This window comes from Danio rerio, chromosome 24 (genome assembly GCF_052040795.2).
Source record: "Danio rerio strain M-AB ecotype USA chromosome 24, GRCz13ab, whole genome shotgun sequence".
Taxonomy (NCBI): Eukaryota; Metazoa; Chordata; class Actinopteri; order Cypriniformes; family Danionidae; genus Danio; species Danio rerio.
Genome location: NC_141044.1, coordinates 42,420,227 through 42,444,969, shown reverse-complemented (window position 1 = coordinate 42,444,969; position 24,743 = coordinate 42,420,227). Strand labels below are relative to the sequence as shown.

The 24,743-nt window shown below is 38.6% G+C and overlaps 2 protein-coding genes and 1 long non-coding RNA gene across 7 annotated transcripts in view; 1 reads left to right on the top strand and 2 right to left on the bottom strand.

Moving 5' to 3' along the window:
* Positions 1-3,009, bottom strand: part of katnip (katanin interacting protein) — a 1,410,884-nt gene extending 1,407,875 nt beyond the window's left edge. For 4 of the 5 annotated variants that reach the window (XR_015525275.1, XM_087309975.1, XM_087309976.1 and 1 more), the window contains exon 1: positions 2,943-3,009. Coding sequence is in view for 3 of the 5 variants with exons in the window: in XM_087309975.1 (XP_087166101.1) it covers positions 2,943-2,954 (12 nt within the window). In the remaining 2 variants the exon portion in view is untranslated. Of the gene's footprint in view, positions 1-743; positions 818-2,942 lie in introns of all 5 variants that reach the window. The other variant, XM_087309978.1, reaches the window with a different exon arrangement.
* A 2,279-nt stretch (positions 3,010-5,288) lies between these two features.
* On the bottom strand, positions 5,289-24,621 carry dcun1d3 (defective in cullin neddylation 1 domain containing 3). Its single transcript, NM_001103112.2, is given in 4 exon segments — positions 5,289-7,109; positions 10,252-10,787; positions 19,600-19,671; positions 24,248-24,621. Coding segments are annotated over 2 exon segments (894 nt in total). The 5' UTR covers positions 10,677-10,787; positions 19,600-19,671; positions 24,248-24,621; the 3' UTR covers positions 5,289-6,640.
* LOC141380774 (uncharacterized) lies at positions 14,666-16,852 on the top strand. Its single transcript, XR_015525435.1, has 3 exons — positions 14,666-15,328; positions 15,422-16,374; positions 16,691-16,852. It is a non-coding gene; the product is annotated as an uncharacterized LOC141380774 (long non-coding RNA).
* Positions 24,622-24,743: the final 122 nt, after the last annotated feature.

Here is a 24,743-nt window from a genome sequence, read left to right as displayed (position 1 = left end):
ACTATATTGCTTTTCGGTTCCTCTTGATGTTTTGAGCATGCTGTTTTTCCCCATAACCTGGTGACAATCAGTACAGTGAAGAAACGGCATCATGGGGACAACATCACATTATAAGGCTAAAAGAAAGCGTGATGTTACTGACGTCTTGGAAGCAGACATTCACGTGGGAACAACACGACAAATAAATAAAGTGATGTTTTGCACAATTTGCCGTCAGCGACCTTTTGTTAAATAATTTCGAACTGCAATGAAATACCTCCACATTTTCCATACTGCTCTTTTTGTTTGCATAACACTTAGCATTTTGCTCAATAACCATTTATTTACTTTTTTAAGTATTAAAACGCTAGATTCACAGACATTATTTTTGACACATTATTTAAAATATGTGGCTAAAAACAACTATTAACTTCTTTTTTTTTTTTTTTTTGTGGGGCCAGTAAACATTTTGGCAGGGCAAGTAAAAATCTAAACCACTGGCCCGGTTGAATCAGTAGAAAAAATCCTTGGTGTTTCATAAAATACAAGGCAGGGTTCAACGCTAAGGACCTCAATCTCAACTAAAATGTTCTCAAATGTTCAATTGAAGACAGTAAAAATCCCCTAGAATGTTCTTAAATGTCCTAAAATCAACACCAAAAAAAAAAACATTGTCTTTAACGATGATCATTTAAAAGAAATCAGATGAACTGGATTTAATGCTAAAGATGTGAAATACAGACGTGAAAGACAAGAACTCTTACAGAATCTGCACCGTTTCTCAATCACAGCATCTGGACACTAAAGAGAAGCGTGAAATATGAAGAGAAGGAAAAGACTGGAAGAAGAAGAAAAAGTGTGAGATTTACATCAGGAAATGAAGGAGACCTGTTAATAATTGTGAAGAGCGTTATTCAGTGAAGCTTGTGTTTCTGACAGGTGTCCACTGCACATGACAGCAATCTAATCACAATTCAGAAATTCATGTAAAGCGGTGAATAAATCGGTGTATTCGTGCTGTAACAGATGTATTTGACTAAACCTACATATACTAAATCAAAAGCTATATAACACTCACAAAGTGTTCATATTTGCGCAGCAGTTTACAATAAGGTTGTGTTGGTCATTGTATTTATATCATATCATTTTATTTACTGCCATGTCAGCAACACCAACTATTATCATGACAAAACATTTCATTAATAAATGTAGAGTTACAAATTTAATACACACATTAGATATTATTTTGTACGTTTATATACACTACCTGACAAAAGTCGTCACATATCCAAGTTTTAGGAACAGTAAATAATAAGTTGACATCTAGTTGATCATTTGGTATCAGAAGTGGCTCATATAAAAGGCAAAGGCCTCTAGATGACGCTCATTTGACTAAAATAAAACATGATCATGCCTTGATTATTAATGATTTCATTAGGACAGTAAGGTCTGACTCTGCTTAGACTAAAGTCTCATCACTGAACAGAAATAATGTCCAGTATAGAATATAAAGTCCTGCTGCAGTGGAGACAGAATGAATATTGTGTCTGACTCCATCATGAGCTTGGAGGACTGCATCCATACATCTCTGACATGACTCACATCACTGATTAATAAAGTCATCTGGAATGAAGAAGAAAGAGTTCCTGCAGGACCCCCAGAGTTCATCAAGACTCTTTGTGTTCATCTTCAATGCCTCCTCCTTCATCTTATCCCAGACATGCTCAATAATGTTCATGTCTGGTGACTGGGCTGGCCAATCCTGGAGCAGCTTGACCTTCTTTGCTTTCAGGAGCTTTGATGTGGAGGCTGAAGCATGAGGAGCGCTATCCTGCTGGAGAATCTGCCCTCTCCTGTGGTTTGTAATGTAATGGGCAGCACAAATGTCTTGATACCTCAGGATGTTGCCATGCGCTCTACAGATCTCTTGCACGCCCTCATAGTGAATGTAACCCCAAACCATGATTTTTACCTAACCAAACTTGACTGATTTCTATGAGAATCTAGTCTCCATGTGGGTTCCAGTAGGTTTTCTGCAGTATTATTGATGATTGGGATGCAGATCAACAGATGATTTATAGGGAAAATCCACCTTCTGACACTTTTCCAAATGATCAACTAGAAGTCAAGTTATTATTTGTTGCTCTTCCAGCTGGGATCAAAGACAAGACTTTAGTCAGGTAGTCAGTGATAAAAATGTAAAGATTTCTGCTGAATATCTAGTTATTGTATTAATTAACAAGAACAAACAATGAATACACCTAATACCATGTTTATTCATCTTTGTCAATGTTAGTTAATGGAAATAAAGGTGTTTATTGTTAGCATTAATGTTAATAAGTATAAATTTGGACTTTAACAATGCAATAATAAACGTTTAAGTATGATCAACAAATGATGTACACATATTGTTCATAACTAGTTTGTGTTAGTAAATACATTAAAATTGACTAACAAAACCTTAGTGTAAAGTGTGAATATATTTTATACAACATTAATATTTGAGTCATAATTCTAAAGGGAAATATCACAGCACATCTCAATCATAGTTAAGAACAAAGCTACTTAATACTATATAAGTGTAAATAATTAGTAAAAAAAATTACTTTTAACACTTCTAATACTATATACTGTACATATATGATGTTTATTATCATCAATGTACAGCTTTTGTTTTATTTATCTCATAAAAGCTTAGAGAATCTCAGTATTACTTAATCTAACCTAGTCTAAACTCTAATATTAGCTAAACAATTCGATAACACAGATCAAATCAGATGTAATACGGATGCTCGTGCTGAAAACTAACGTTAGCCTCTCTGCTAACAGCACACACCATAGATATATATAAACAGACCCACCCCGCCATTAAACTTTATGACCTAAATCCTCATATTCGCTTTGCTATCTAATGATAAAAACATTAATATACACGAGTAGGAAATTTAAAGCTGTGAACTTACAGTCCATGACATCTCTCCGCTGAAATAGCCCTTCTGTTTGCAGGAGTGTCTGCGTGTTGTTGTTGATGATGATGCCTTGGCTGAGGGCTGGTAACCAGGCGGAATGTTGACCAATCACAGCGCGTTCCCCACACACAGTGCCCACCCTACAGCGCAACTGACCAATCACAGGGGCGAAGTAAAGAAAAGGGCCCGCCCACAAGCCGCGGTGAAGCGGCTGTATCCAGGTGAATCGCTCTCCAATCACAACACAACTCCTAATTAAAAGATCCGCCCACACAGCTGAAGTCAACATTAAACGTTTGCTCCATACAAATGTCTGACTGCAACATATTCGTTATATTATATTATATTATATTATATTTTATTAAGTTTCAGCTTACCTGATGAAAGGATGAAAAAAAAATAGATATCAAATTCATAAAAACATCTTTTTAAACCATATGATATCTTTTATCTCCATATTTGCTTGGTTAGAATAAGTCTGTGGTTTATGACAAGCTAAATATTCATATTTAGACATCAAATCCATTGATCATACTAAATATTGACCACTGTTGTTTGTCGCTTTCCCTATAAAACGATGCAACTTTGTCGAAAAATATGTAATAATTTAGGATATTTTACAAAGATTCACAGGAATTATGTTTTAAGAAAAAATCATGTCTTATTAACCAAATAAACTTGACTTAATAACCAAATAAAATAATATTTGTTGGCTTGACAATCATTCATAAATCTGTACATGCATCTACATGATAGGTTGTGATAAGTACTAACAAGATCTTTAAAATAAAATAATTTTTCATCCAGTATATTAAGACATGTTTGATGAAAATTCACTGCATAATATAAGATTAATACACTTACCGGTCACTTTATTACAGGGGTGTCCAAACTCAGTCCTGGAGGGCCGGTGTCCTGCATAGCTCCAACTCCCTTCAACACGCCTCCCTGGAAGTTTCTAATATACCTAGAAGGAGCTTGATTAGCTGGTTCAGGTGTGTTTACTTGGGGTTGGAACTAAAATATGCTGGACCTAATATGCTTTATTAGGTATACCTTACTATTATCAGTTTGAACCCTTTTTGCCTTCAGAACTGCCTTAATCCTTCGTGGAAGAGATTCAACAAGATACTGGAAATATTCCTCAGAGATTTTCCTCCATATTGACATGATAGCATCACGCAGTTGCTGCAGATTTGTCGGCTGCACATCCATGATGCCAATCTCTCGTTCCACCACATCACAAAGGTGCTCTATTGGATTGAGCTCTGGTGACTGTGGAGGCCATTTGAGTACAGTGAACTCATCGTCATGTTCAAGAAACCAGTCTGAGATGATTCACGCTTTATGACATGGTGTTATCCTGCTGGAAGCAGCCATCAGAAGATGAGTACGCTGTGCTCATAAAGGGATGGACATGGTCAGCAAGAATACTCAGGTAGGCTGTGGCGTTGACACGATGCTCAATTGGTACTAATGGGCCCAAAGTGTGTCAAGAAAATCTCCCCCACACCATTACACCACCACCACCAGCCTGAACCGCTGATACAAGGCAGGATGGATCCATGCTTTCATGTTGTTGATGCCAAATTCTGACCCGACCATCTGAATGTGTCAGCAGAAATGGAGACTCATCAGAGCAGGCACCGTTTCTCCAATCTCCTATCGCCAGTTTTGGTAAGCCTGTGTGAATTGTAGCCTCAGTTTCCTGTTCTTAGCTGACAGGAGCGGCACCCGGTGTGGTCTTCTGCTGCTGTAGCCCATCCGCCTCAAAGTTGGACGTGTTGTGTGTTCAGAGATGCTCTTCTGCAGACGTCGGTTGTAACGAGTGCTTATTTAAGTTACTGTTGCCTTTCTATCAGCTGGAACCAGTCTGGCCATTCTCCTCTGACCTCTGGCATCAACAAGGCATTTGCGCCCACAGAACTGCCGCTCACTGGATATTTCCACTTTGTCAGACCATTCTCTATAAACCCTGGAAATGATTGTGCGTGAAAATCCCAGTAGATCAGCAGTTTCTGAAATACTCAGACCAGCCCGTTTGGTACCAACATCCATGCTACATTTAAAGTCAATTAAATCACCTTTTTCCCCATTCTGATGCTCACTTTGAACTGCAACAGATCGTCTTGACCATGCCTAATACATGCATTGAGTTCCTGCCCTGTGAATGGCTGATTAGAAAGTTGAACAGGGGTCCCTAATAAAGTGGCCAGTGAGAGTATATTAAAATAAAAAAATAAATACACTGCTGCTTATAAAATAAACCATAAAAATTAATATAGGAATCTCATCAGTCAGCAATGAACGAATCTGATGTACAAAAGTCACACAAAAGTCCAAAGTTCAACACATTTTTATTCATTATAAACTGTATCATTTATATAAAACCAGACACAAAAGACTGAAATGAATCACTTTGAATTAAAAAAAAACGTATTAATGTAAACTGTAAAATAAAAGAAGAAGCTCACAGCAGACATCCAACTGCAAATGAATCCGTATTTCACACACACACACACGCACGCACACACACACGCACGCACACGCAAACACGCACACACGCACACACGCACACCTGACCGTTGAGAATATCTGAGCGAACAGCAGAATTACCGAAGGAATCAGAAATTTTGTGAATGAAAATAACCAAAACGAACAAAACCGAGTCAGAAATGAGCAGGGAAGCACATGAGAAATGAGGTTTTGAGAGCTTCAAGACATCAATCACCGCAGTCTGATGTAAAACACAACCAATATTACCACCTCACACCCAGAACCCCAAATATAACCGTTAAAAACAGCATGTCTGCTGGCATTACTTAAGTCTGGGTTTCTTTTTGTGCATAAACATATATATATGCATATGAGTGTTGTCACGATACTGGAATCCCAGTGCAAATCGCTAGTGAAACACTAAAAACGTCAATTTCCTTTCTTAAACACAGCTGATTGGCTGTTGTGTTCACCAGTGCTCAACAGAAATGACTGTGATTGGCTGTGAAGGTCATCAGTTCACCACTGTTCACTGAACGTACACAAAGATACATTAAGCTGGAGTGTTTCAAAGTCACGTCGCTTGTATGTCAGCTCATGAAACGCTCCAGTGTCAATATTCTGTTTATAATTGGTCAACAGCAGTCAACAGTGGTGAACTGATGAGCTTCGCAGCCAATCACAGTCATTTCTGTTGAGCACATGAACACAATGGCCAATCAGCGGTGTTGAACGCACTCAACGGAGCTTAAACGTCATCAGGAAATGAACGTCCGATTGGTACGAAAATTCTTAAATTATAACAACACTAATGCATATGCGTGTGTGTGTGTGTGTGTGTGTGCTTAAATTCGGCAGGCAGCGGACAGAATTCCCTTTTCTTTGGCGCGTCAGTGAATCCCAAACAAACATCAGTGAGAAGAAACCGCTCTGGATGAAATGCAAACGTCACTTAAAACGACTTAAACAGTAATAACTTAAATAAAAGTGCTTTCTAAAATAAAAAACAATTCGATTGGAGCCCTTTCGTTAAAAAAAAACAAAGTCCGAGAGCACACTGGGATGCCCAATGCGTTAAGACCGGAGAAAAACAAAACAAAATTCATAATAATAATAATAATAATAATTATAATACGAGTCACAAATCAGTCCAGAACTCACCATCATCCTCCCAAAATGAAATACAAACATCCTGGTCACATGGACGAGGCTTCGCAGTCTCCGTTGGGGTCTGTTTCGGTGTGTTCCCGTCTCCGTCTTTCCGTCTCCCACTCCACAAAGGAGTCAAACAGGCTCGGCCAGGCCTCGTCCTCACTGTAGTTGCTGAGATCTTGGCCGATGCTCTGCGTGAAGTTCAGAAACATGTTCCAGGTGTCCCGAGAGATGCCGCGGACGGCGCACGGGTTCTCCGACAGGAAGTCCAGCCAGCGCTCCAGCACCGGCGGAGTGTCCAGCGTGAAGACCAGCCTCCACAGAGCGATGGCGATGGAGCGCTGCAGAGACCGCTGGCCCTGCTCTGCATCCAGACCGAACTGGAAGGTGAAGCGATACAGATCCTTGAAACTCTCTTCTCCACGGGACTCCTCTAGCAGCACGGAGAAACGAGAGCAGATTCCCGGGATGCTGTCAGCCTGGATCGCTTTGCAGCCGTCCACAAACTCCCTCCTGACACAGAGAGAAAATACTGGCATGATATTTGTAAAATATTTGCAATAGAAACCATCAACAGTGAGGAGGTAAAAATAAGGTGCAATCACACAGTACAACTAGAACCTAAAGTTCATTGATAAACTTTGATGTTGGCTTGAGAAAGGCAACGTGACTGCGCTAGGACTGGGAATGGCAGTTGGCAGAAAGCACGGCGGCGGTTGCTAAGTGGTTGTTAGGCAGTTGCTAAAACGTTTATGGCATTGTTAGGTGGTTGCTAAGCAGTTGCTAAATGGCAATGCTCGTGTACATGTTTGATCAAATGCTAATACTTAGTAGGCATTTCTAGCTTATGTTATTGCATTTAGATAATCATTCATAGCATGTAGCTAATCGTTATTAGCACTTGGCTTCCATTATCATTGTTACCATGCATAGTACACAGGAAGTCCCATTTGCTAGCATGAGTCAAACAAGCCAATGCCCAGGTCCCTACGATGTTCTGATGTAGAGATATTGCTATTTTTAAATGGTTGCTAGGTTATACTGTTTTATTGCTATGGGGACATTTGACAGGTTAGTGATGATACATCAAAGCTTCTTGGCAATCTGAGTGATCTTAATCAACCCCGATGTTTCTATGACAGTCTTTATGAGTGTCAAAAACTGGACTTGAACATTATGTAGTCCTGGTGTTGGGTTGCAGCTGGAAGGGCATTCGCTGTGTAAAACAAATGCTGGATAAGTTGGCGGTTCATTCCGTTGTGGCGCCCCCTGATTAATAAAGGGACTAAGGGAATGAACATTATGTAAAAATGGCTTGCCGTATATTTTTGAAAATACAATGCTTAAGTGTGAAAGTTATACATGCAAAAATGGCTTGCCATATCAGTAAAAATATGGAGTTTAAGTCAAAAATGGCTTGCCATATTTTGAGAAAAACAATGCTTAAAAATTATTTAATGAAAAACTACAAGTCTGATAAACCTTAAAGATATAGCAACAAAATCTACCGCATCTAAATACAGCTTTTGGCCAAATTTGGGGCTTTTTTATTTTTTTTTATATGCCTGGGTTATAAAAATTTAAAATTTAACATTTTTTATTAAAAAAACGATAAGTCTTATAGGCATGAGGAGATATAGCAACAATCTTGAATGCAGAAGGCACATTTTGACCACATTTGGGCCTTGTGGCATGAACGGCCTAGGAGGAGATACGTTTGTTTTCAAGGACAGAGTAGTATAACAGTATGTTGGCTTTCTCAAGCCAACATAATCATTCATATAACATGAACCCACACTGTGATCAAACAGAAATAACAACAGATCATTTCTTCGGTATTCTCACACATTCAAAAGATTATCGAAAAATTGTATGACTTTAATAAACTACTGAAATGGACTAAATTATTTGGCTGTGTTTAATTAAATGCAGATTTGAAAGCCACACAAATATGGGCCAAAAAACATTGCAACACTTTGCCGCGATGAAGCAATGTTTGGAGGTTTGAGTGTTGGTGAAGGAACTGCAGTGAGAAATGATCTCTCACCACACTGTAACGTCTGCAATCAAACACTCACAACAGCTCTTTTTATGACTCCAACTAAACTTCTGTATTTTCCAGGATTGCCTCAGACCCTTATAACACCCATAATGCTGTGCTGGAGGACTCGGCTGCAACACAGCTCATTAGTATCTGCTCACTTTTTCAGCAATGATGCCTCTTTTTTCCATCAAATTTTCCATTCACATGACTCTTATGGGTGATGCAGCGGTGCAGTAGGTAGTGCTGTCTCCTCACAGCAAGAAGGTTGCTGGTTCGAGCCTTGGCTGGGTCAGTTAGCGTTTCTGTGTGGAGTTTGCATGTTCTCACTGCGTTCGCGTGGGTTTCCTCCGGGTGCTCCGGTTTCCCCCACAGTCCAAAGACATGCGGTACAGGTGAATTGGGTAGGCTAAATTGTCCATAGTGTATGAGTGTGAATAAGTGTGTGTGGATGTTTCCCAGGGATGGGTTGTGGCTGGAAAGGCATCTGCTGCGTAAAAAGGTGCCGGATAAGTTGGCGGTACATTCCCCGGATTAATAAAGGGACTAAAGCCAAAAAGAAAACAAATGAATGAATGAAGACGTGTTATGATGTGTTTAATCAGCATTTTAAATCCTTGAAATTTTTTTTATATTTAGATTTTTTTTAAATGCATTAACTAGGGCATTTAAAAAAATGCCCTAAAAAAATCTTGTAAAAATCTTGTAAAAATCTAGCATTGCGATATTTCCTTATTCTCTATTTGGAAAGAATTTATAATTGTAGATTAACTAGGACGATTCTGTATGGGAGTGCATCTGCATAAAATATAACAAACAATCTACAAGTGTGGATAAATGCAACTGCCGGCAGCTAGCTCTCTGCAACTCTCACATGGTCGCCCACTGAAGCTAAGCCCGGTCAGTACCTGGATGGGGGACCACATGGGAAAGCTAGGTTGCTGCCGGAAATTGTGTTAGTGAGGCCAGCAGGGGGCGCCCAATCTGCAGTCTGTGTGGGTCCTAATGCCCCAGTATAGTGATGGGGACTCTATACTGCTCAGTGAGCGCCGTCTTTCGGATGAGACGTTAAACCGAAGTCTTCACTCTCTGTGGTCGTTAAAAATCCCCAAAAAAGTTGTTGTACGTCTGCCACTTCCCGTCTCAGAATGAGCGAGTTTTAGCTACTTGTACACTAAGATAGCGTTCAAAAAAAACAAAACACCCTTGAAGAAACTCGACACAGAGGAACATAAACACCTACTGCCAGCTAGCGATTCGGAAGTGTTATTGCAGAGCAACACAAACAGCGCCCAGAAGTATAAATGCACGACTACACGCAAGGTAGGAGCCATGGGTCATGTCGATCACTCGACGCAGAAGTATAAACCAGGCTTTAATTTGACATTATTCTCTCTTCTGGCTGCCGGTATCGTACACTATTTTTGTCCTTTTTCTGAAAGCCTTGATAGCGTCATCGTGTAGTTTTCTTTTATTATTTCAGCCAATAGGATTGAAGGATTAGTTGTACTTTCCCATTCACTGCACTCTGAGTTTACCAACTATGACACTGCTCAGAAACTCAGAAATGTGAAAGGGTTCCATAGTTTATATAAAGTCACACTTAAAACTCACCTTGTAAACTTGCACATGGTAGCAGCCTGGAATTTCCACGCCAGCACCAGAACTTTGAACTCAGCCGGATCGACGCAGAGGTCATTGCAGAAGCGCTCCATGCCCTCCTCCAGAATAGAGTCTTCATGTTCGTCCTTATAACACAAGAACATCTTATGTATCCGCTCGATGGAGACTCCGTCGCCGTCCTGTGCAGACTGATCACGCCGCACATCCACCGCTGAGATGACCGGAGCCACAGGGCCCTCCACCGTCCCCTCCGACACTTTGGTGCCATTAATTATGACCTCGGCAGAGGATTTGGCAACCTCCTCCTTGTGCGTCCCGCCGCCGCCTTTCTTCCCATGAGACTTGCCATCCTTGTCTCCACTTTTACTACCCAGAGAGGACGTGGGGTTTTTACATTTAGTCACACACTGCCCCATGTCTCTCTCACTGTCGTTTTAAACTCGTCCTGTTTCGGAGGTCTTCCTTCAGGTCCAGACGGCCCCTGCGTGACGCCTCTGCTCTGGCTGACGGACAGCAGTCACCATGCCCTGCAGATTCAGAACCAAACAGAAACATCACCGAGATATTAAAGAGCCGGTCATGCAGCATTTTCAAGCATGCTAACATTGTGTGGCCTACTATGGGTTAAATCAATGGTCTCAAACTCAACTTCTGGCTCTGCACAGTTTCTCCAACAACCTCCGACTCACACCTGCTTAATAGTCTCCTGTAGTCTTGAACACCTTGATTAATTAAATCAGCTATGTATGATTAGGGTTGGAGTAAGACTGTGCAGAGCTGCGGCCCTCCAGGAATCTAGTTTGAGACCTATGGGTTTGAATGCATCCAATGTCAGGAAACCTACCGGACTACCCTTTTATTATGTTAGTGGCTGTCATTGGCTTCCATTATACAGACAGTTTTGATTGTTAGTGGTTATCTTGTTTGGAAGAGGTGTTGTACGATCTGTTTTCACTTCATATTTAAGTACCATGGGCTGTTATTCAACATGCGATCTTACGTCCTTGTGTAACGTCATAATCAACCACCAAAGTTCATTTCCAAAATTTCAAGACCGCAAGAACGGAGGAAATGTTTTGTTAAATGAAAAGTAAAGGTGTACAGCTTTGACATTTAAATGTTGGGGTTAAGAAATAGTTATTTATTTATGTTTGGAGATGCATTTGGGCGAGGCAGTGGCGCAGTAGGTAGTGCTGTCGCCTCAGTAAGAAGGTCACTGGGTCGCTGGTTTGAGCCTCGGCTCAGTTGGCGTTTCTGTGTGGAAGTTTGCATGTTCTCCCTGCGTTCGCATGGGTTTCCTCCGGCTTCCCCCACAGTCCAAAGACATGCAGTACAGGTGAATTGGGTAGGCTAAATTGTCTGTAGTGTACGAGTGTGTGTGTGATAGTGTGTGTGGATGTTTCCCAAAGATGGGAAGGGCATCCGCTGCGTAAAAACCTGCTGGATAAGTTGGCGGTTCATTCCGCTGTGGAGACCCCGGATTAATGAAGGGACTAAGCTGACAAGAAAATGAATGAATGAAGGAATGAGATAAATTTGGCCAATCTTTCATTTTGAGCTCTGAAAAGTCATGTGAAATAAAAACAAATTGTAATGCGACACTGTAAAACCACGACCCATTTGCTCATGCTCTTTGAGCAGCTCAAACACAACACACAAAATGTAAAATGAATAAGGCATGTGGACATAACACAAAATCTAAATAAAGTCATTTTAGCATGTAAAAGTAAAAAAATATGCATATAAAATTTATTTTCCCAACAACAAAATTGTGGCTAGTGAAAATGCAGAGTGGCTAGTAATGTGGCTGGTGATCAAAAAAGCTAATGTCAAGCCCTATATATGTATGTGAGCAGTTCCAGCATTATGAATGCGACATTAGCTGTAAAATCTCAAAACAGAAATTGACAGTGAAAGTTTATGTTAACATTATTGAAACATCTGTTTATATTTCTTACAGAGTTGTGGGAGCAAAACAAAATACTAATCTGTACATTTTTTTTACATTTTAAATGAGGAAAATAAACGTGCATTATGGATGTGACAAAAAAGGTAGCGTGTTTACAGTCTACAACATACTTTGTAAAATTTCTGTCGATTAAACTGCACAACCCAAAAGAAACGAGGCTTATCAAAAGGATAAGAGTTGGATCACTATAACAAACATAACTGATTTGATTTAATTAAAATTTTTTGCATTTATGAGGAAAAAAAAGAGTGTCATTATGGATGTGATAATCTCTCTGTTATGGATGTGAAAATGCCAATTTTGTGACTTCGGTAAATCAAATATATTTGTTTAAAAACACTGACAGGGACATTTTTGATATAGAAATGCAGAAACAGTTTCGGTATTTTGGCGAAAACATAATTTTTTTTCATGGCAAGGTTGACATTTGTATGGAATTGGTGATAGATAGATAGATAGATAGATAGATAGATAGATAGATAGATAGATAGATAGATAGATAGATAGATAGATAGATAGATAGATAGATAGATAGATAGATAGATAGATAGATAGATAGATAGATAGATAGATAGATAGATAGATAGATAGATAGATAGATAAGTAGATAGATGGATGGATTGACAGAAAGATGATAGACAGACGGACGGACAGACAGACTTTGATAGGTTGGTAGATAGATGGTTTTACTGACAGACAGACGGTGAGACGGATAGACATAGACAGATAAATAGGTAGGTAGGTAGATGGATTGACAGACAGACAGATGGAGAGACGAATAGACAGATAGATAGATAGATAGATAGATAGATAGATAGATAGATAGATAGATAGATAGATAGATAGATAGATAGATAGATAGATAGATAGATAGATAGATAGATAGATAGATAGATAGATAGATAGATAGATAGATAGATAGATAGATAGATAGATAGATAGATAGATAGATAGATAGATAGATAGATAGATAGATAGATAGACAGACAAATAGACGGATAGACTTAAAGATAGGTAGGTAGATAGATGGATTGACCGACAGACAGACAGACAGACGGAGAGACGGATAGACTGATAGACTTAAAGATAGGTAGGTAGGTAGGTAGATAGATTGACAGACAGACAGACGAACAGACAGATGGATAGATAGATAGATGGATAGATCTTTCTAAAGGCTAAATGTAAAACCGCTGTAGGGGTTTTCACACCCATTTTTATCCCATTTCCAAGGAACAATGACAAACAAACGCACCCGTATGGTTCCTCTTTTAAAGTCACACACACAAGTTCCCTACATAAACCTGAGCTTCACTTCCTTCCACAGAAACAGCATCTCTCACTCCACAATCCACACACTTTCACAACGGTTTCTTACTTTTGCAAATAACTGGAATAAAGGTTCCAGTAACAAACATTTTCGTTTGAGAGCAGGAAGAAAGTGGCTAATTCTCAATTTTAAGAACACCAAGAACGGATTTGCATTCACGTGGAGATCGGTCTTATCAAGTTACCTCGAATGATTCCTACTGGTATGTGCTAAAAAAACCTGCTGGAACTCCTTCGGCTGATGAGCATTCTGTAATGTTATTTTCAGGTAATCGCACAGCTAACCCAACATTCAACAGCCCATTAAACAACATATTTGTAGGACATTAAAGTACAAGTGATGATACTAAATTTTGTTGCGTGACTAAAACTTCAACAATAATAAAGTAAAGACATTTAAATGATATTTAATGAGTATATTGAGGCTGCATTGTGATCAATTTAACACTCATCAAATGAGTCTTACTGGAATACGCTACAAACCTGCCGGGACTACTTTAACGGTGCATTTATCAGAACATAACGGCACACCTTAGAAAGCTCATCAGCCAATTAGAATCGTGCATTCCTAGCATGAAAAATACTGAATCATCTTTGCATCTCATAAGCCCAGAATTCCCATTCAGCCGAACAAAGAAAACCAGTTAAACAATGTGTGGTAAATTACAGGCTGCCAGTGAATCAGAGGCAGGGCAGGACATTAGCTTAGCAGTGTGGTGAAAATCTATTCACTGTGGTTGTAGAACTGGTAATCAGTGTGTGACAGCAAACCCACAGCTTTAATTCAGTGATTCTGCTGCATTCTGATTGGCCAGATCATATCAGAAGGATGCAGAATGTGCTTGACATGAGCAAACGCAGTGTTAATCTGTGTTAGTAGGCCAGGGCGAGAGCAAGCTAAACGCTGAGGGATTCAGTCTGATGATCTGCGAACAACACACTCATGATGAAGCGTTTGTGCTGTTTGCATGAGCTCTACAACGTCTTCAGAGAAACGAGATGTCAGAGAAATGTGACCAAAGTGACTTACAGCTGACGAGGCATTCAGCGATTCAACAAGAAGAGGCAATACATACTAGAAGTGCTAATTAATAGCTTTTATTTCATTTTAATTTACACAGATAAATCCATATAGCTGAAATTCAAGTCTTTTCAAGAAGTGTGAGAACCCTGAATAGTTGTGAAAAAAGCTATATAAAAATAAAATGGCCACTTTATTAGGTACACCTTACTAGTACTGGGATGGACCCCCTTTTGCCTTCAGAATTGCTTTAATACTTTATGGCACAGGTGTCAAACTCAGTTCCAAAAGGGCCGCAGCTCTGCACAGTTTAGTTTCAACCCTAATTAAACACACCTGATCAAACTAATTGAGTCATTAAGGCTTGTTTGAAACCTACAGGTAAGTGTGTTGGAGCAGGGTTGGAACTAAACTGTGCAGGGCTTCGGCCCTCCAGGAATTGAGTTTGACACCCCTACTTTATGGGATAGATTCAACAAGGTACTGGAAATATTCCTCAGAGATTTTGCTCCATATTGACATGATAGCATCATGTAGTTGCTGCAGATTTGTCGGCTGCACATCCATGATGCCAATCTCCTATTCCACCACATCCCAAAGGTGCTCTATTGCATTGGTTCCCAACCATTTTTTGTCTAAGACCCCCTTTTCCCCTGGAAAATATTGAAAGGCCCCCCTCCACATTTAATAATACTATCGCTTATATAAGTTTGCAGTAATGATGACAAAAAAATGTTGTTTTCAAACAAACGGTATTATTACTAGATCTAGATATCTTTATGCACAAACAATAGTCAAATATAAAAGCAAAACATCAGTAGGCCATTTGTAACTGAAAAACGTAGGTCTTTGGCCTTTAAATTGGCCCTATTTTTCATTCAAAAACAAAAATATCAGTGTACACACTGGTGTATAAGAGAAAAATATATAGGCTATTACAATTTAATACTTGCATGTTCTTATGCTCTACCGATTAGTGTGAGGATTGCTGCGAGGCGAATCAGTGAGACTCTAGCTGCATCCCAAATCGCATACTTATGCACTATTCTACGCCATTTTGTAGTATAAATAGTGTAAGTAGTGCGTTCACACTGTAAACTCTAAAAATAATAAGAGCACTTTAATTACCCGGATGATGCACTCCTCATTCAGCCGCTAAAATGAAGTGTGGAATGATGGACACTTCACGCACTCAACAACCGCAGGTTTGCTCACGTAGTGGAAGGGGCGGAGCTATCGGGCGCACATGTTGGATAACTTTACCTACGAGAGTGATTATAGCGCCTCCCGATGGTGGATGCGGCAATACTCATGGCAGGTATTATTTGATAATTCAGTCGTTTATTTCACTGATTGGGCAACCGTCAAACGCCATCAGGGAAACGGTTTGAATTTCCGCTTAGTAAAAAAACATTAGTGCTCCATTTGGGACGCCACTTCATACATATACTATCCTGTTGAGTGTGTAAGTGCATAAGTACTTAGTGCATGAGTGCATAGTGTGCCATTTGGGACGCAGCTAATGTCTTTTTTGTAGAAAACAGATTACAAATTTGTCCATTTTTTGGGGGTGGGGGGTGTTTTGTAGGTTGCTAGCCTAGGCGACCATCAACCGTTTTCCCAGAGCATGACAAGCTGACAAAACATTGCTGTGACTCTGAAAACAAGTTTTATCTATCGAAAAAATGACAAATCACTGCAGTGTTCGGGTGTTCTGGGTTTGTCTGAGAAAACTAATCTTACTGAAACATGAATATTCCATACAAGCTGAAGCTGATCGGTCAATTCTTGTATCACTGTATTGACCTTATTCTCCGCAGACGAGTGGGCGCTGCCATTTGAATCTTTTTGGCACAGGACTTCCGGTCTCATTCACTTCCATTCATTTTTAAACATTAAAAACTGCTCGTTTCGCTGTTTGATGTTGCAAACTGATATTTCCTTGTTATATTATTCTACTTGGTCTGTATAGTCATGCAAACATTTGTTTGTAGAGCAATTAGTTTGACCATTTTTTGCCGTTTATTATTCCTTGTCATTTCTCCCATAGGCGACTGAAACGGAAGTTCTAAGACAATCGCGAAAACAGGCGCACTTCCGCATTTTAGAATAAGGTCAATAGCATCCTTTGTATTAATAATTCAGTAGAATTATGATTTATAAAAGTCTTGAAAGCATTGTGTTTGAATGCTTTACACTCTTTTGAAATGTCTTTAAAACACATGCAAATGATAAACTTTCACTCTGTTTTGGTTGATCTCTGCAGTGACTGCATCAATCTTATGCATTCTCAACTGCTGTGCTCATCAACTATAATCCAAATGCAGCATTGCAGATCCTGTTATGTGACTATCATGGACACACACACACACACACACACACACACACACACACACACGTCACAATATCCATGCTGAAACCAAAAATCATTCTTTTTTTTTTTCTGGCTTAGTCCCTTTATTAATATGGGGTCGCCACAGTGGAATGAACCGCCAACTTATCCAGCATATGTTTTGCGCAGTGAATGCCCTTCCAATCACTGGGAAACATCCATACACACTAGGGTTGTAACGGTATGAATTTTTTACGGTATGATAATCGTCTAAAACAATATCACGGTTTGACGGTTTCGCGGTATACGGTATGTTACAAATGTTACAAAATAATAGAACAGTGAAGCAAATTTGACTTTTTCCAAATAATATATTTTCAGTTACTATAAACAACACCCAAGTGTGCCGCAAGCCTACGTTTGAGTGAAGGTTTCGGCCGTTAGATCGCCCCCTGGGGGCTGGCTGCAGTACAAGTCATAAAGCCCGCATCCTCCGTGTTAATGAAGGAGACTTGAGCCCAAATAAAAAAAAATATTACACTTGCAATAAACTGTGCCGAAAGATAGTTCTGGTCGATTAAGGCACTGGTTATTGTGCTGAAATAGGTGCAGATCTTCATTTTTGTAAACAGTTTGTTTTTAGCAGTAATTTAATGCTGGGCGTGTCATCGTGATTGACAGCTGTGATTGACAGTTTCTCAAAGCAGTGCGTCTGAGCTTCGGCAGGAGACTGAAGTAGACTGAAATGTTATTATTCGATTTCTGTGTTATTTTACCATGACAAAATGAGTTCAGCAGTAAACTATAGTTTCTGACATACATGATCTTGGTGGAACACTGTTTATTCGCTAAGTTCAGGGCTTTTTTCGGGCTTTATTAGTTTGCTGATACACGCCTAGCCACCCAGATAGCAAAACACAGTTCCGGCTAGATTCTCGCCTGCCGGAGACTTATCTCTTAGAGCTCAGACTGACTAACGTTACCTCTGCTGGACCTACTCCGGATGCCTGGACTCACTGCCTGATTCCAGTCCGAGTCAATCGAGCCAGATGCGGCGGCCGAGCGAGCAGGCGCTGCCGCATGCGAGCCGGAATCAGCCCGCGACGCCGCGAGTAAGTTATGCGCTGCGGCCCGGAGCTGGCGCGATTGAATATATAAAACCCTCATATTTGTTAAAGTTATTACATCCATTTGTGTTGATATGACAGCAAACGCATGCTGAGAAGTTCGGGGGGCGTGGTTGATTTTACATAAAGCGTTTGATTGGAAGCTCGACTCTGCTCATTTTCGCGGCTCCTCCTCTGGCTCCATCAGACAATCCTTCTGCGCATGTCTGGCTCCAATTTCAGCAGTCTTTTGCGACAGTTTGTGCCCGTCAAGCAGGCGTTTTGCCCTCAAGGCGTTCAATGGGAAAAAGGGCTGTCGCGTCGTCCATATTTTTTACAGTCATTGACAACACCACTTACAATGAACAAATAAAAAAATAAGAAAACAATAAATAATGTGTCAAAGTCCAAATAAAGTCCAAATAAACATGGTGCAAATCGTCAGTAAAAAATAGATATAAATATTTACTATACTATAAATAGTTACATAACGAAACTAGATTCAATATGGAACATCCTTAGGTTTTATGTGCCAGCATGGATATGGTTGTCTGTGGATATGGATTTTAGCTGCATCTTCATTTGCGTCTTTTGAAAACAGCAAGAGCAGCAGTTCGTCTTTGCTGTGTCACTGTTTTATCATGTTTCTGTGCTGCTGTGCATGCAAAAGTACTTAGTATGAGAATTATTTCATGCAAAACTTTTTTTTTTGCGTTTTATTTAGCCGCGCATAAATGTATGCCTATCTCTCATTCCGTGTTGTTCAAAAAACTTGTTGGTCCACAAACAAAAGTGAAACCTATGCTTATTGGTTGTGATATAGCGAGTTTGAAACAATCTGGGCATGGAGGAGGGACAATGCATCAATGTATCATGTCTGGTTTGTCCGGAGACACAGTGACGAGCGTTTCTTTGTCAAATCAGCGTTGTCAAATGTTGATGACGGAACCGCACTGATTCTGAAGTCTCCGAATGTTAAGCGAATGTTATGTGATACAGCACTGGAAAGCTGAGATTCTCTTCTTTATGCCAATCTTTGAATTGTATGAATCGGATCAGCGGATCAAAAGTTATTAAACATTTAAGAGCAATACTTATTTTTAGCCGCGGGCAGCTGTCTCGGTCTTTAAGGGTTAAAACCGTTGATATGCAATTGTTCATGGTATGATAATCGTGCACGTTCAAATCGTGGTAGACCGTCATACCGGGATATTGTTACAACCCTAATACACACTCATTCACACACTCAAACACTACACTTACAGACAATTTAGCCTACTCAATTCCCCTATACCACATGTCTTTGGACTGTGGGGGAAACAGAGTACCCGGAGAAAACCCACGCCAACACAGTGAGAACATGTAAAATCATATATCGCGCAGCCTTCATTCAAATTGCCTACTTCGAATGCAGTGCAATGATAACGCACTATTACGCTGTATGGACCAATCAGCATGCAGGATCGTAATGATGTGCTTTCTAATGAGCGCTGTGGACTGTTTCCTCTTCAGAGCAGCTGTGGACCAGGCTCAGAGAAATTGCATCACCATGGATCGGAAACACTGAATTGCGGGACACACTCACCAAAATCCCCGAGCGCTGAACACGCGTGTCATCTGAGGAAACTCCATGGACGCGGCCGTAACATCCGCTAGCCTGAGAACGAGACAGAGAGCTGGCATAATATGACACACACATAAAGCATCTCTATCTTTTCACACACACATGATTACAAGACTGCATAAGCAAACTCATTAACTAGCTAACTAACTAACTATCCCACGACACAATACCCATGAGGTCAGCTAAATAAAACAGGCTAAATCGGAGCCGGGTTACATTGGAGGTGTTGGATTGCTGGTGTGACCCGATGGCATGATTAAATGACACATAAGCTGGCAGGGGTCATCGCCATGGCAACCTACACCTGAAGCGAAGGCAGGTTGTTGCTAGAAGGGATACAGCTGCCAGAAGTTAATGATTGTTTATTATACTATCCATTTATTGTATTTTATTAACTCCAACCCTCACAGTAATGTAGAACCAGTAATTATACAGAGTATTATTGATTAAATTACCCAATAAATTGTATTTTATAAACATTTACCCTACCTAAACCCTCACAGTAATGTAGAAACAGTAATTATGCAGAGTATTATTGATTAAATTAACCATTAAATTGTATTTTATTAAAGGCCTACCCATAGCCCAACCCTAAACCCAATCAATACTAATGCAAAAACAGTAATTATACAGAGTTTTATTCATATTATTTATTAAATTACCCATTAAATTGTATTTTATAAACATCTACCCCTACCTAAACCCTCACAGTGATGTAGAAACAGTAATTATGCAGAGTATTATTGATTAAATTACACATTCAATTGTATTTTATTAACATCTACCCCTATCCCAAACCTCACAGTAATGTAAAAACAGTAATTATACCATGTATTATTCATATTATTGATTAAGTTACTCATTAAAATGTATTTTATTAAAGGCTTACCCATAGCCCAACCCTAAACCTAATCAATACTAATGCAAAAACAGTAATTATACAGAGTTTTATTCAAATTATTTATTTAATTTCCCATTCAATTGTATTTTATTAACATCTACCCCTATACCAAACCTCACCGCAATGTAAAAACAGTAATTATACCATGTATTTTTCATATTATTGATTAAATTACCCATTAAAATGTATATTTTTAAGGCCTACCCATAGCCCAACCCTAAACCTAATCAATACTAATGCAAAAACAGTAATTATACAGAGTTTTATTCAAATTATTTATTTAATTTCCCATTCAATTGTATTTTATTAACATCTACCCCTATACCAAACCTCACCGCAATGTAAAAACAGTAATTATACCATGTATTATTCATATTATTGATTAAATTACCCATTAAAATGTATATTTTTTAAGGCCTACCCATAGCCCAACCCTAAACCTAATCAATACTAATGCAAAAACAGTAATTATACAGAGTTTTATTCAAATTATTTATTTAATTTCCCTTTAAATTGTATTTTACTTACATCTACTCTACTCAAAACTTCACAGTAATGTCAGAATATGAATTATTGTTGTACAGCGTCACAAAAATGATGCTATATTGATGCGAGTATCTGCAGCTGTATCCCTTCTTAATGTTATTGCGGAGTCACAAATAATTTGGGGCAAAAAAGGGCAAAGTTGATTGTGGTTTTGTCAGAGAGAGTGACAGAGAGGGCGTGAAGTCTAGAAGAGATACAGCTCTGGATACTCACATCACTATAGCATAATTTCATAAACAATAATTCATATTTCAACATTACTGTGATGGTTACGGTGGGGGTAGACGCCAAAAATACAATTTAATGGGTAATTTAATCAATTATGTGAATAATACAAGGAATAATTACTGTTTTTACATTACTGTGATGGTTTTGGTAGGGTAGATATTAAGAAAATACAATTTATTGTGTAATTTCTTAAATAATATTAATATAATTTTGTATAATTACTGCTTTTACATTACTGTGAGGGTTGACGTAGGTGTAGAAGTTAATAAAATACAATCTAATGGGTAATTTAATCAATAATGTGAATATTTCTTTGTATAATTGCTGTTTTAAATTACTATAATGGTTGGGGTAGGGGTAGACGTTAATAAAAATCAAATTTAATGAGTAATTTAACATATAATATGAATAACACTCTGTAAAATTATTGTTTTTACACTAATGTGAGAGTTGGGTTTAGGGTTGGGTTATACATCAATAAAATACAATTAATAGGTCATTAAATAAATAACAAATAATTCTTGTTAACTTCTGGCACAGCTGTATCCCTTTTAGCAACAACCGAGAGAGTTTGTTTGGCTATTTCATAGCAAAAACAGATACAATTTATAAACATTTTGCAATTATAAGATCACTTTCCTACAACCAAAAAGGTTTATAACAATAAAAATACATTTAAAAAATGTAATGATACATAAAATACAAATCTAAAAGATTTATTTTTGATAAAAATTCGACCATTTTTGATCTCAGCGCTAACAGTTTTGTACGTTTAAAAACATCTTAATGTAATCATCACAATGCAACTTACTTTTTAATATGTGGTGTGTTTATAACAGGACTTGCTGGTGAAAATTAGCTTTCCGATAAAAGACATCTATGAAGTTTCTTAAAAACAAACATCCAATTTAAACTGTGTATATGATTTGCCTTATAATAGTATGCTGTTGTTTTACTTATAGTAAAGTAATATTAATTTACTTACACTTTTTTATTTAATGTAAACATTTTCGTTTAATAAAGTAGGTTTTTCACAAAAAAAAATAAATAAATAAAATAAATAAATAATAATAATAAAGAAGAAAAAACAGTACTCAGTTTGTAAAACCCAATCCTAGACCAGTGGTTCTCAAAGTGGGGGTCGGGACCCACTGGGGGGTCGCGTAACAATGACAAGGGGTCGCTTGGTGATTTCCAAAACTCAAATAAGTTTTATTAAACTATTTGAATGACCATATTTTACTCATAACCCACAGAAGATAATAGTTGTGATAAATAAACAACAACATACAAATAAACAAAAACAAAAATTATTATTATATTATTATTATCTATTATAAACAAATAAAAATCATCAAAGTCATCAGCCTTTACGTTTTATATTATAAATTAATAAATGAATATAAAAAATATATACGGTTAATAGACTGTTGCATTTATGTGTTGTCAATGTGCTCATGTTTATACATGCCTATAGTTGTGTCTACAAGGTTTATATATTTACAGTGTAACCACCTTGAAAAATGGGGGTCATAAGTCACTGACATTGTTATTTTGGGGGTCGCGGGCTGAAAAGTTTGGGAACCCCTGTCCTAGACTATAGTACCTTGTAATGTTTGCCAATTCTGCAACTGTGATCTTGAAACGGTTGACCATCTATTTCTTCATTGTAATTTGGTTAGTTCTTTCTGGTCTGATGTGGACAACTCGATAAAACAATAAATTTCAATGTTTCCTTCTATTTATTAGGACATTGTAAAATTTGGAGTAAATTTGGACAGCAAAGAGGAAATTGTTTACTAGTTTACTTAAAAACTTCATTCATAAATGCTAAATTTTGAAAGCAGCTCCTCAATTGACTGCATTTAAAAAGGAGTTTGCCACATACGTAGAAGCTTTACAAATAATGAAGTGTGAGAAGGCTATACAACTGTATGATTTGTTTCAAGAATATGCTTCTATTTAACCCTTTGCAGAGTTTCTGTTTGATGTCTGCGCAGCATGTTGTTCTTTTTTTGTTAGGATATTTTAGAAATTGTACAATATATTTTGATATTTGATAAAAGGTTATAAATTGTTTTATAAATGTGTATGTTTGTTTGTGTAATTGTATGGCTTTATATTTGATTCACTGTATATCTGACATGCCTCAGTCAGTTTGTGCAAGATTATGTTTGGATTGAGTTTGGCCTAAATTGTTATTTTTTTAAAAGGCAAGTAAAAAAAATTAATAATAAAAACAATATTACCTCAAAAGTCATTGGTAAACCAATAATAATAATAAAAAAACATACTAAAAGCGTGGACTTCTTAGTAAGTGAGGATAACTTAAAATGTATTTAATGTCAGTTTTCTGATATTAAATCTCCATTCCTGTCACAATCTGTTATTTTTTTACAGCATATAATTAGATATTTTTACACAGTTGCAGTCTACCTAGGCACTAGGCAACATGTTGATCACCATAAGCAAATGCCCATGACACCTAAATCCTAAATAGACTGTATTTATTTTAAATATGCAGCCTCTAAAAGGCATGCAAAGCGATATCTGATTCCCATAAAGCTGTGTAGGTAAGCAGCTCATAGATTTGAGCCACAGCCAAGAGTCTCTGTCAGGATAAATGAGAAAGTTTTCTTCTAAATAATGATTAACTGTCTACGACTGTAAGAAATACAGTAAATATCCAGCCTGAACACGCTGTAATCATACGGACAGCTCTGATACATGGCTGTATGTGAATGAAACAACGCTCCGCATGACAGTTAAAGTCTTTTAAAGAGCTGATCTCATGTTAGCAGATTAGCTGGTTAGCTTCAGATGAGAGTGCGCTTCATTTATAAGCACTAAACTTCATTTGAACTCTCAAACGTGTTCGTTCTGGACGTGAACATGTCAGGAGGTGTGAAGTGAGCGTGTTCTGTGCTGATTTACCTGTGGAAAGACGATGAAACGGGTCAGAGTCAGCGCATCCCTGCTGTCATGCTAAAGCTAAAGCTAATCCCAGCGTTCAGCCGAACCGGATCGGTTCTGGATCTGCGTGGAAGCAGGGGAAAGCTCGTCTCTTGTGCTTGTGGTGATTTTTGGTTCATCAGATGATCATTGTTGACATTTTCACAGCTTCACGTCCTCCAGACCCCGGTGCCCGAACCGAACCCGCGCTGATCCGGACCGGCTCCCGTTAAACCTCCGCCTTCCCCAGATCCCGCACTCCTCTACATCAATGTTTGAAGAATCCGGGTGATCCCGATGAACTCGACACGACCACACGGAACCAGAGAATCGCGGATCGGCCGCTGATTGATCGCAGTTTCTCTTTTTGTTTGGGTCCGACAGAGTCTGCGCAAAAGATACGCAGAGATGAGCGACGCGAGCACCTCGCAGATTTTTTGCGATTGCGCAACACCGGGAGCGTCGCGGACTGGTTTGA